Source organism: Opisthocomus hoazin, chromosome 2 (assembly GCF_030867145.1).
Source record: "Opisthocomus hoazin isolate bOpiHoa1 chromosome 2, bOpiHoa1.hap1, whole genome shotgun sequence".
Taxonomy (NCBI): Eukaryota; Metazoa; Chordata; class Aves; order Opisthocomiformes; family Opisthocomidae; genus Opisthocomus; species Opisthocomus hoazin.
The window spans coordinates 59,063,015-59,075,814 of record NC_134415.1 but is presented as its reverse complement, the minus strand read 5'-3'; the positions used below and the strand labels follow the sequence as shown (position 1 = coordinate 59,075,814).

The 12,800-nt window shown below is 39.2% G+C and overlaps 1 protein-coding gene across 1 annotated transcript in view; it reads right to left on the bottom strand.

Moving 5' to 3' along the window:
• Nucleotides 1–343: 343 nt before the first annotated feature.
• Nucleotides 344–12,800, bottom strand: part of ESR1 (estrogen receptor 1) — a 166,603-nt gene continuing 154,146 nt past the window's right edge. Inside the window, 3 exon segments of the mRNA XM_009933718.2 lie at nucleotides 344–5,367; nucleotides 5,370–5,587; nucleotides 6,994–7,177. Coding sequence (XP_009932020.2) covers nucleotides 5,333–5,367; nucleotides 5,370–5,587; nucleotides 6,994–7,177 — 437 coding nt within the window. The 3' untranslated portion in view covers nucleotides 344–5,332.

The following is a 12,800-nucleotide window of genomic DNA, read 5'->3' as shown; positions in this document are numbered from 1 at the left end:
TCTCTTCCACTGCTTCACAAGCCAGAATAAGGAATGTAAAGCATAGAAACACATTAAAGCATATAAAGTACTAAGTGCTTAGGTGACTTCCCTGGTGTCATTAGGAATGCTAGAGACTAGACCTAAGACATTGTTGACTCTAGATATGGCCAATATCTGACGCTTTTTGGGAAAGGTGAAGAAACTACTTCAGAAACAGTTTTCTCTTAGATGCACAGAAACAGACACATTCTGTTTCTGTAAAAAATAGTGTACCTTGTCGCTGGCTACTGGAAAACAATAAGTGGAGAAGCATATTTTTAAAACTGTGCAAAAGATAACTAATGAAACAAAGTGCTCCGGTTAATTCTTTATTTTCAACATCAAGTACATTGATAAAAATCTTGCACCAATCAGGTAGCATACCAGACTTTTCATTTAGACTTTTTTAGAACTTTTTTAGGTGCAAAACAAAGAAAAAAACCTCACCAAAACAAAGACATCAATAATTTTATATGCATCAGTGAAAGAACAGAATACTTCAACAAATACATTATGGCAGCTGAGCCTATACCAAAAAAAGGACTTTCCATTGACAGACTACATAGTGCACACAAAAGCATTAGTTTTATACTCTCTACAATACGGTGATACATAAAGTGGCTTGTAAATGCAAGTCTCCTGACCAGCAGTCTATCCCTTCATCTTCCGATGGGCACTTTCTGAAGAAACAGACTTCTAATTATAGGCACACAGAAGTACAGAGCATACTAATTTGCAAGATGGCAGCATATACATTTTTTAAATTTTTGTTTGTTTGTTTCTTTAGGCACATTTGAATGCGAAGGATGTTTTTTTTTTTAAACACAGTGCAAAACTGAATACCCTTATGGGCAACAATCATTTTTGAAAACAATTTTCAGGATATAAGGCTATCTACATTTGAAAGATGAAAGGGAATTGCGAGCAGAAAGGGTAAGACATTAATATTAGGGAAATATTAATTTAAGATTCTCAGCTGAATCTGAGATTATGCTATAGTTGCAGGTGACAGCAAAGATTACTTTGTATTACGATACCATCGTTTAAATGACCCTTCTTTTACATGTGTTGCATTTCTGTCTGTAAAGCTATATTGCAGTTGTAAACAGAACTGATAATAGCCATCGCTCTGTTCAAAGTAAGAAAAGCACATAAGTTCAGCTGAGAGTACCTTATATCCAAAATCCCATTAGCTTTAGGGTGGGTTGCATTCTAATTTTAAAGCAGGATATTATATACACAAGAGAGGCTCGCTGTGTTCCTGCCAAAGCCTGTGGTAAGACTAAGGCCTTAGTGAGGCAGAATTTTTACTTTGCTGGTAGTTTGTTTCATTTTAAGCATTTGGCACAACTCTTAAGGAATCAGTCGACATCAATCAGAATGGATGGAGGCACCAATACAAACCCTGGCTTAGATGAAGGGCATTGTTTGGGTTTTCTTTTGTTTTCTTTTTTTTTTGATTTAAAGTCCAGTGACCTGCTGATGGTCCTTGCACTGTCCTTGGGAGCTCAGTTCAGATTATTTCTTTAATTATATTTTGAAATTATTAAACTCCTCAGTGTACAGAAGGAGAAAAATAGTCAAGAGTTGTCACTGAAACGTAATAGTAAATTTACCACAAACACACACCAAGAAACTCTCGTTAAATTATTTTACCCCAGTACAAATCCTACTGCCCCAACTGGGAGTTTTACCTGAGAGAAAGTCTGCAACATCGAGACATGGCTCGAACCACAACAAACCAGAATAGCTTTCACACATTGTTGGAAACTCAGACACCACTAAGTGCTATGCATCACCTCCTCTCCTGCCTCCCAAGCTTTTTGTAGTAATTCAGTAACAACCGTATTCTCCAGCAAAGCAAGTTCATCTGGTCTATTTCTGTTTGGCTTGTGCTGGTATGACATTGCCTATGTTTCTAGGGTTTTTTTTGGGTTTTTTTGATTATTTTTTTTTTTAAAAATCCATGTATAAACATTATAAAATAATTCTTTCATTAGCTGTCCAGAGACATCACTATGAATGTTTTGGTAAAAGCATAATTAGCTGCCTTGAATAGTTTTCTTTCAATTTTTTTTACATGCTATATATTTTTATTTAATATCCAGCACCAGGTATTCAGGTAGTACTGGTTTGTCAGCTGCAAATACAAAGTATATATGCACATATATATATATATATATATATATACACGCACACACATAAAATAGTATCCTGTGAAATAACAATTACCAAATATCAGGCACAATTGTTTGCATACACAAGACCATAATTCAGAATTACATATGAAAAAGGTTGCCATTTCTTTGTCATAGACTTTGCTTAATCAATGGAATAGCTACATTCAGCTGTCTGATATGTGGACAATCATCTTTATATATAACTATGGGAAGGTTACTATATTCATTAAGGTGCTGCTTCAGTTAAAATCTCCTGAACAAAATGACACAGATCCTGAAACTGTCCCAAGGTAAATGAATGTGTTACTGGGAATCACTGTTTTTCTTTCTTAGGTGCCCTTCAACACTGTTATGACAAACATGGGAGGACTGGTTGAATCAAAATTACTTCCTTGCAAGGGATGAGCCTAGGAAAGTGTTCATAATTAAGACTGTGAGCTGACTGCTTTTTCCTTATGTCCCAAGACACATTTTTTTACCCTGCTGTCTGCTGCATACCACTTCAAATCACGCTTACCCAACTTCACCAGGAATATCTGTAGAGTGTAGTGGTACTTGCCCTATGTAAGTACCATCAGAATCTGACCCTCTGTTATGATTGCTCTCCATGAACTACTTTTTTTTCCCTCTAGACCATATTTATGCTTGAATCGATGTAATTAACTGTTCTGGGATGTGGGAAGGCAGGCATTCATTTAAACCAATTTGCCTTGCATCTTATGACCTTGATCTGTGTGTTCTGTCCTAAAGAACACCACGTTGCATGTACAGTATTTAAAGAGCAGCTCTGATGCACACTGGGCTACAAGTGAATGATGATGGTGTAAGAACATAAGTGTCACAACAGGGATTCCTGTGCTCCGTTCAGATCTTAGCCTGCACTCGTTTCAGGGCATCCATGACTTTCCTGACACATTTGAAAACCAGCTACTAAACAAAACAAAATGTGCATTTTCTTTCAAGGCGTTTAGGAGCCCTCCAAAAGCCCTTAGGTACCAAATTTGCACACACACACACTACACATACACACTCTCTTACTGAATACACAAAAAGACAAATCCTTCAGCACATTCAGAAAAGAACACCACCATAATATGCATCAATAAAAAGCCTATTAACTTACAATGACTGGTTCACATGTTTAGGCTTGCACAGTTTTCGAGGAATTTTCTCAAATGTAGGTAACATCTAGCTTTAGACTTTTAAACTGCGCATATTCTCGGATATGTACATGAAACTGTTATAGACACTGTTATGTACATTCACTAAAGAATCAAATCCTTGATGTGGTGCACAAACAACTCATCCTATGCCTTGCTGCCTGCACAATTGCTGTGTAACTTGATCCCCCTACACAGTCTCTGAAGTGTAGCAGGGAGGCATAATTAGACATAGGCACTCCCGTACGGCTTTAAGTTGCACAGTTTCCTATATTTAGTTACTACAGCAAATTCCAATCAACATAATCTAACATAAAGGTTTCAACTATAGCAGTAAAAGAAGCCTCCCTGAACCCTTCTCTAGCACAGTGGCCAGCTGCTGTGGAGCAGCCCATGCACATGCTATGAAATGTCCTTACTGGCAGGGTGGTCACTTCCAACCAGCTATTGGAATAGTCCCTGGTCCGTGCTAACTCCCAGGCTGCACCAGTAAACCAGAAGCGTAGATAGCACAGGCAAAGTTTATCATTAGACTAATAAAATATCCCTGGCATGTGTAATGACTGCATTCCGGTACCCAGCAACGCTCCCTGACACGTTCAGTTTTCTAGCATATAGGCAGTCAAACAGCAGCACCAACTCCTACTTTTGAATAGCACATGGTACGTATTTCTTTAGTCTCTCTCCTTCATGTCTTGCAGAAACTCTTGATGTAGTGGAACTTTTGTATATTTACAGTTGGTATGAAGAATCTGAACAATCCTTATGAAAAAAGAGTTACTTGCATGGAGAAAGCCAGATTTATCTTCCTGGACATGCAGTCCCAGAGTCTTCACCATGCCTGAGGCTCATTGTTCAGTCCTGGTGTCACAGGTGAGCTGGCTCTGAACAGTGATTTCTGAGCATGCCCCAATGAGAGCCAAAGAAAGCCAAAGCAACACAAAGCCTCCTGCTCTGGCTGTGATGGCAGCCCTCCCATACACAGCTAGGCCACACTCTGCTGAGTGGGATGGGACCATCCCATCCTGCTGTGCCAGTCTTGCGCTGGCATCGTCACCCTTTGGTTTGTAGCAAAACAAAGCAAAGGACGGGAGGAGGTTTTTTTATAAAATAGTGCTGGATCTTGTATGTGTGTGAGAACCTATTTTTTTTTAAGACCTGGTGATTTTTGTAATCATCTGGTCTGATTTAAGAGTAATTATCTATGTTTTCACTATTTTCCATGTTGCCCGTGATTTACACGCTGCCAAGCAACAGAACAACTCAGCTTTGGAGGATCAGACAAGATAGGATGCATGCAGTGCAATTTGGCTAGAGGATATGGTAAGGGGACCTAAAAGTTTGGTCAGTATGATCTTGGGAAGGAGTTGTCTGCTGATGCAAGCCAGCAAGGTAAAACATTCTTCTTCTCGGACAGCAGTTCCTTTCTCCTGCAGGAAGAAGCGAGGCGGGAATCTACCTAAGCTACCAAGGCAGTCACTAGTAGTACAGTTTCAATATGGCACTCTAAGATGCCAATCAACTGTCCATTTACATCCCCAAAAAAGTCATCCAGAATCTCTACTAAACTGCTTCAAAAGTTTTAAGCAAGTAAAGGATCAAGCGAGCTCGGAATTTGGGATGGATATCAACAAAGGCTGCCACTCATGAAGATATCATTACACACAGGTGGTATGGCCTATTAATTTATAGTAAAATGAATGTTCAGTTTAGATTAGCACTTACCCAACTTACATGCAAAATTAAATACAAGCTGCAAATTTCGAATCAAGTTAGCCTGACAATCCTTGCTGGCTGTCCATAGCAATGAAATGTCTTCCATTTCGGATAAGCAATCGATTTAGGCAAGCACTTGACAAACACTCGAATGGAAAACACAGGTGACTGTTGTCACTGGAGTGTTTACATAGGTGGCACTATAGATGAAATGAAGCAAGAGCTAGGTAGTACGCTGCTGGGTTTCTCATACCGTTATATATGCTGACTTTTATTTATATTGTGTTCTGTATATTCTCCTCTTCTTTGCTGTTTATATAAAAAGACTGCAAGGAATGAGATGAAGCTGGTGCAGTTGTCAGCTGGCTATGGTTCTCCTCTTCCATCGGTGCAGCACTCCTGGCTGGTGGGGCATGCAGTCGGTGAGCATCCAGCATCTCCAGCAAGAGATCATAGAGTGGAACTACGTTCTTACACTTCATATTGTACAGGTGCTCCATTCCTTTGTTGCTGTGGATTGTAAAGAAATAACGGTTACTTTCCAAATACTGTATGAGAAAAACAGCTATCAACTGATAATATTTGTTAGGTTCATATAAATTCCACTTTGTACAAAACAACTGACTTAACAGTGCAGTTGCTGTACACTCCTGCTACAGTTAGCAGAAGAAGGCACCTTCAAAGAACATTTCAGGCTGCCCATAAGCTTGTTGCCTTCTAAAGGTAGCTCTTTTACTCTCCTTTTTCTAAAAGGTAGCCCAGAGCACATGGACTCCCAATTTAGGCACTGTGACTAAGTGGATGGGATGAATCTTGACTTTCCCATCATAAAACCTGAAACATCAATTTTTTTCCCTAGAAAATAACCTCAACCAATTCGTTACCACTTGTAATAGTATCCATTCACAAAGCCATGGAAACAATAAATAACTTCACAGTGCATCTGGAACTTCTTTAATTGTACAAATATTTCTTAAAGAAAAAACAAAACAAAACAAAAAATGGATGATTAATATGAAGACAAAGAAATTCCACAAAAAGACACAAGTAAAAAGACCACATGCACACACCACTTGACTTTTTCCTGAAGACCTGTGTGTCAGCCCAGGAGGTTAAATCTTCATGTTTCAGCTTTAGTAGTTATGGTGTGGTGCTTACTCTAATTCTAATTTTATTAACTGAAATAACAAAAATTAAAATCTGTGTAACAGCATCTCTTATCCCTTCACAAAAATAAAATCTATGCTGTATCTTTGTTTAGACTTGTCATGTTGTTAACACTCCAGGCACTGAGCAGCTACCTCAAGAGGTAATTAAGTTTAGGAGAATCATTGCTGCAACTACTAACAGAGTGCCACAGACACCTCACCTCTAATTAGCAAGGGGCACAGTCCTCTAGATTAAGATTCAGTAGATCTGCATTTATCCTCACTCATAAAATACACATAATGATCCTAATCACTTTTCTAAAGAGATTTGCAATCAAACCACTTGTGAAAAGTGGCTACATAAAAGTGATAGTTTTATTCTTCTCTTATAGGAGACTAAACTTTGCAGAACTAGGCTAGTGCTATGTTAATATTCTACTTGGTACTTTTCAAACAGACTACAAGATGCACATAACATTGAAAGCAGATACTACTTACAGCACTATCAAAACAAGCAGAGGAAAAGGAAACTAGAAGAAACAAAAGGTGAAGGTGCTTACTCTTTTCACACTATAATCTAACACACTGTTTTGCACACGTTCCATGCATCTTTATGGAAAGTACACTTTTTTCTTTATTTTTTTGTTTTGCAACAGCTCTACAAGCAGTTTGCACTCCCATCTGTGAAGGAAAAGTGTGCATGTGCATTTGTGAAACCTCCCTTGCACGGAACCAGTGCAGGAGAGCTGACTGCACACTTGCTCTCACCTCATGTGTCTGATGTGAGAGAGGATGAGGAGGAGCTGAGCCAGTCGTCTGTGTTGCTGCTGCAGAGAAAGACCCGACTTAGCCATTAAGTGTATCAGAGTGTCTGTGATTTTGTCCAGAACACGGTGAATATAGTCTCTCTCCTCCAGAGATTTCAAGGTGCTGGAAAGAAAAGTGTACACACCTGGAGTAGGAAGGAGAAAGAAAACAAACAAACCAGAGACAACAATTACTTTGATAGAGTCACACTGGCCCAAGGAACGCCTTGTGGCTGCCTCTTCAGCTATGTCGAACCATGGGAGGTGACTGCATGTGGACCCTCCTGCTTGCCAGCCAGGTCACTGGTTTGAATGACCCTGGAGCCTGGATTCAGTCACTGTGGGTGAAGAAGGAGGAGGAAGATGATGCCTCTTCCCCATCCAGGTCCATCCAAGGTCTAGGCCAGATGGCGGGTGACACACGTGCCTGCAGCTGGGCCTGCCCATGGGCTGCACCTTCTCACAGTCACTTGGCTCCGAGACCTGGAGGAGATGCTTTGCCCCTTGACAACTCTGAGGTGCTTACTGGCCAGCCCAGGCCTTCAGCAGGTTTTGCCATTTTTCTCTGCTGTTTAATGTTTGATTTTTGGTGGTTTGCTAATAAATCTAGAACTGAATAATATGTTTCCACAAAACATGTAAGCAAAAATCAGGGTTTGTTTATGCACACTTGCCTCAACAAAATGCACCCAACCAAGCAAGAGCCGTGAAAGTTGAGCTCCTTCACCTACAATCTGACATCTCCCTTAAAAACCATGGCCAAAGCAACCTGTTTAATTCAGCCATCTTACATTGCTTACTGTTGAAAGTGAGCAGCGTGAAGATTTGGACCAGAAGGAAATTTTTCCAGAGATGAAAATACCTTCAAACTCCCCCTGCAACAGCCACTCGACGTCACCTATAAAACACCCTAACCCAGGCATAAGAGTTTTCGTCAGCAGTAATTCTTGGGTGTGTGAAACACATCAGCTTTCTATCTGCTTTTGCACTTTTTTATCTTGAATTTGTTCTGGACAGCAGCACAAAGCCGATGTGAATCAGGTCGCAACAGCACAGTGCTGCCAAAAGGCACCTGTTGCATTAGGCACCAGGTGTTTTAATCTTCTGGATTGAGCCAATCACTCAAAACAGGTCATATTACTCTAATCCAGTCCTGAGGCAGCGAAAGCTTAAAATGCACGTATGCTAATACAATGAAACTGGCTTGACCATGGTGTGGTCATTGCCCCGTGTCCGTAACGTACTTGACAAATCCTGTGCTTTAGCCCTTCTGCATCAGCTCACAGAGCCAAGAAGAAATTTGGATTTTGTCTTTGGAAAAAATGGTTTCTGAAATTACTTTTCATTTTGCTTTTCTTTAAAGCATCATATATAGCACAATATGCAATGCAGTTAGTGATGTTAAGAAAAGACACACACACTAATATATATATGTTATAGATATGTATATACTCTAGCTTTTTTGTACTTTGTGTAGCCTGGTGGTTATACTGTCAAATTTGAAGACAAGAATATTTTGCCATGCATCTGAGCAGCCAGGGAAATTGATACTTTTTTGTTACCATTTTCTTGGCATACCTCACCTCCTGACATCATCTTGGTACTTCAAGGACCTGACACCTAGAACTACTTTAACCTGCAAGTAGGTTTTATGACTTTGGGTCTTCTGTACTAAAAAGAAACATAAATATGTGTTTGTGAATGTCTCTGAGAGAGAGTGTGAGTGTGACAGAGAGAGACTGCTTTAAAAAACCAAAAGGATAACTCCAACACAGTACAACAACTAAACACTGTTAGTCAGAGCACTTAATTTTGGTAATGAATATTGCTGTGAATTTGATATAGATAGATAGATAGGTAGGTAGATAGTACAATGGCCTCTTTTCTTACAAAGCTTTTTATGATTATTATTTTTTTTACTGAAATGAATTCGCCAAAGAGAAACAGCTCCTGGGGCTTTTCTCAGCTGAATGACAATTAATCATCCTCATTTAAGCCTACCAACAATACCAGGCTTTATAGCTTAGCAAGTACCTGTAGGGGCAAGATTCTTAAATATTACTGAGAAAACACAGTCCGTTAGAAGTAAATATTAGTCTCACAAACCCACAGTGTCTCCGGAGCAGCTTACTTCAGCCAGAGAATGCTATTGTGCTCTTGTAGCAATACCCCTTAGTTACCTAACTTTGAAAGCACCAAAAGAAAAAAATCTGTTAGGAGGAATTGTTTCTCACCTAGGTCTAGTCCAGAGGCTATTAAAAAGTATAAATCAAAAAAAGCACTTCCCCAAGAATGCAGAGACTTCAGGTAATTGCCAGTCAATAACTGCCAAGGAAAAATGACGTTTGGTTTTCCTTTCTGCCCCCCCCAGTGATTGCTCCTGCCCCAGGCCAATGATCAGAAATTTCCCCAAAAGAAATGCCAGCTATCCATCACACACAAACAAACAGAAGCAGAGTTTTGGAATAAGAGTGCAGAAAATTGTCTTAGTGAAGTGAAATTTAACTGTCTCAAAGGTCTTTCCAAGCTCTGAAGCTGAAAGCAACCCTAAATTGAATAGCTACCAGGTTGTTTTCCAGCTCTTTCTGTAGGTCAGTATTGTAAAACAGCATAGGAGCAAAACCAGAGAAAGCCCCACCCTGCAAACAAGGCTACTGGGCCTCGCCCGTAACACACAGCTGTGCACAGAACAGGGTCCCTCGGGGACTGCAGTGCTACCGTACCAGCTGTTGGCATAGAGTGGTATAACTTTCTACGTGTCACTACATAGAGTGACATATTTTTGCTTATTATTGTAGAGGAGAATGCCCTCTACATCTTTTCAGTCACAACAAACATCACTTTAAAATATCTTAACGTTTAGAGTTCAGGCTCACAAAACAATACTCAAGGCTCTTCTTCCCCTTCCACTGTGCCCCACTTCTCTGGATCTGTAGCAAGCCAGGCTGAGCTATGAGCAAATTCAGCTCTGTACCACGCATTCACATCATCACCCAGCCCCCCAGATGAAGAAATAAATAAAAAGCACAATTTAACAGGATCTAGAAAACTCAGGAGAAAAGAATATCAAACAGTCACATGGAAGGATGTATCAGGAGGTCTACAGGATGCATAAAATCAGGTAAATCTTTCCATCTCTAAGGTCTAATCAGTGAACTAATTGGGTAAATCAGCTGCTAAGACAGACACGACCTACATCTTTGTCTCCAAAATGATAGCCTGTTGCTTTGCCACATAGCACCACCCCTCTTTTCAGATGCACTCCGAAGTAAAGCATCTGGCATCATGTCGCCCTTTCATGTTTCTAATACTTATTTTCCAGTGTTAAGGAACAGCCGTTTATTATTGAGCTGAATCTGTTTTTCAAAAATACAAGATTGCTTTTTAGTTCAAAAATTAATTGCTGCAGCTTTAGAGGGGCACCTTCTGGATTGTTATTTAGCTAGAGACAATGCTGTCCTTGTTGTTACAGACATGCTGTCTCCTTGATATCTCAGGAAAAAAAATTTGAAAGTAGCATAAACGTATACATACACTGAGTGAAACCAAAAAAAAAATTACTTCCATTTTGCCCAACACCACATGGAAAAGAAGTGTGAAGATATTAAACAGGCTTGAAAAATGTTGCAAAAAAAAAGAGAAAAGAAACATCCAACAAAAGCAATAAACAGCACTGCCTCATGTGAAAAGACTAACAGATGTCCAAGGATTTAATAAAGAAATGTTTGTGTACAGTCAATGAATTAAATCCACAAACAAACTTCAGAATGCAAATGCAGACTGCTTTTAAACATGAAATGTAGTATAATTAGTCCAATTCATTTAATTAGTTCACTTGTTTAAATAATTTTGAGATTAGTTAATCGTATGCATATATAATACAGACAGCATGAGGGCCAAAACTTCATTCTGTGTTTATTTGCTGTTTTTTCAGTAGAAGATTTGTGTATGTGCAATCATAGAAAAAAATTCAGGTTAAGGGAGGCTTGGAGACAATCTAGTTCAGCCTCTTGCTCAAATAGTGGTAACTTCAGGTTTAGGTCTGGCTGCCCAATGCTTTGTCCAGCTGAGTTTTGAATACTCTAAAGATGGAGATCCTACCAGCTTTCGGCCAACCTGTTTCAGTGCTTAATTTCTCTCACTGGGAAGCGTTTCTGTTCTGTTCATCTGATCAAGATCTCCCTTGCTGTGGTTTGTCTCCCTTGCAGCTCGTCCTTTCCTCTTGGCGCTCTGAGCAGAGTCTCGCCCTGGCTTCTCCATAACCTGTCCATCAGCTATCTGAGGACTGCAGTTAGACCCTCCCTTAGCCTTCTTTTTTCCAGGATGAACAAACCCAGCTCTTCCAGCCTCTCCTCACACATTATGTACACCATGTTCTTCAGAGCACATAATATTTCATGTGTGTCCAACATTTTACCTAAGGAGGCTGGCTATATGCTGTGAAGAAAGGCATCGGCAGAAGACGTTTTAGATTATCTGTGCCAAGCAACACTTACACAGCTATTACACATACTTCAAATTATGCTACTAAGTTATCTCTGTAATGCAGTCCAGCCTCCTAATTTGGGTATCTAAAGGATCTGACAGTCAGAGACACATGTCCACATTCCCACCACCTAGTAGCTAACTCCTCAGACAGTTATAAAGTCAGTTGGTTATAGAAATGCAAAAACTGAAATGTAAAATGAGTTATCTTTATGCATAAAGGCAACAAGAAGCAATAAAGACATACATTCTGTGGCCATATATATACACACATTCAGGTTACAGTGTACTCAGATGTACTTTAATAAGTGCAGTATGCAAGCCAGAGTAATACATGATGCTCTGCATAACAATGGTAGAAACTGTTTTGTTGTGAACCTGTAATAGCTCAACCCAAACTATGCCCTCTGATCTATCATAAGACCTTTGTAAAAATGCCAGCCTTCTGAGCAGCTATAAACTTTCATTTAATGTAAAAAAACCCACACCCAAAATCAGATCATCGGATCAACTCTGATCTTCTACCACAGGAAGGAAGATCTAACATCTCCCAGCCTCACCCAGTAGTCCCACGTCCCTTATGCACAGAAGGAAATCTGCCTCTGGTTATCATTGACTTCACTTACTATGTTTTTGGGGATTTTTTTTTAATTTTTCCTTAGGGGAATATTTAAACAAAATTTCCATTAAAAAAACTGGGGTGTGCTTATGAAGGATAGTGGTGATATCCAGCAGAGCTTTGTCTAAATAACAAATTTAGTTTTCTGGATCAATATCAAGTCCAGCACTGGGACAAAAACTCTCAACAGCACAATTTTAAGTCTTCACATTAAAGACATGAACATCTAACGTGTTTTATTAAAACTTTCCATTCTATTTTTTTTTCTAATTGTAATTCCATATTTCTATAAATCAATTACATATTCTAGATTTATTTAAGAGGATAATTACATCTGAACATATCAGCAAAAATCTGGAGGAGCATCATTTGTCAGGAAGAACATTTAACTGTAGCGTATATTCTGTTATAAATATCAGGACAATAAAAGGAAAATAAAATGTCAAACAACTTTCATATCTTGGCATCCAAGATAAAAACAATAGCCCTTCATTCCTAATATGCCAGGCGCTTGCCTCAGATGTTACTTTTTGGTAATTGGTGAAGTCATAACAAACCCTGAACCACATTAATATTTCAGAGAACATAAATAAGATATTTGATATTTGATTGTATAAATATATAATTTTGATTGAATTTTTTTTTAGTAGACCAGGTCCATGTTT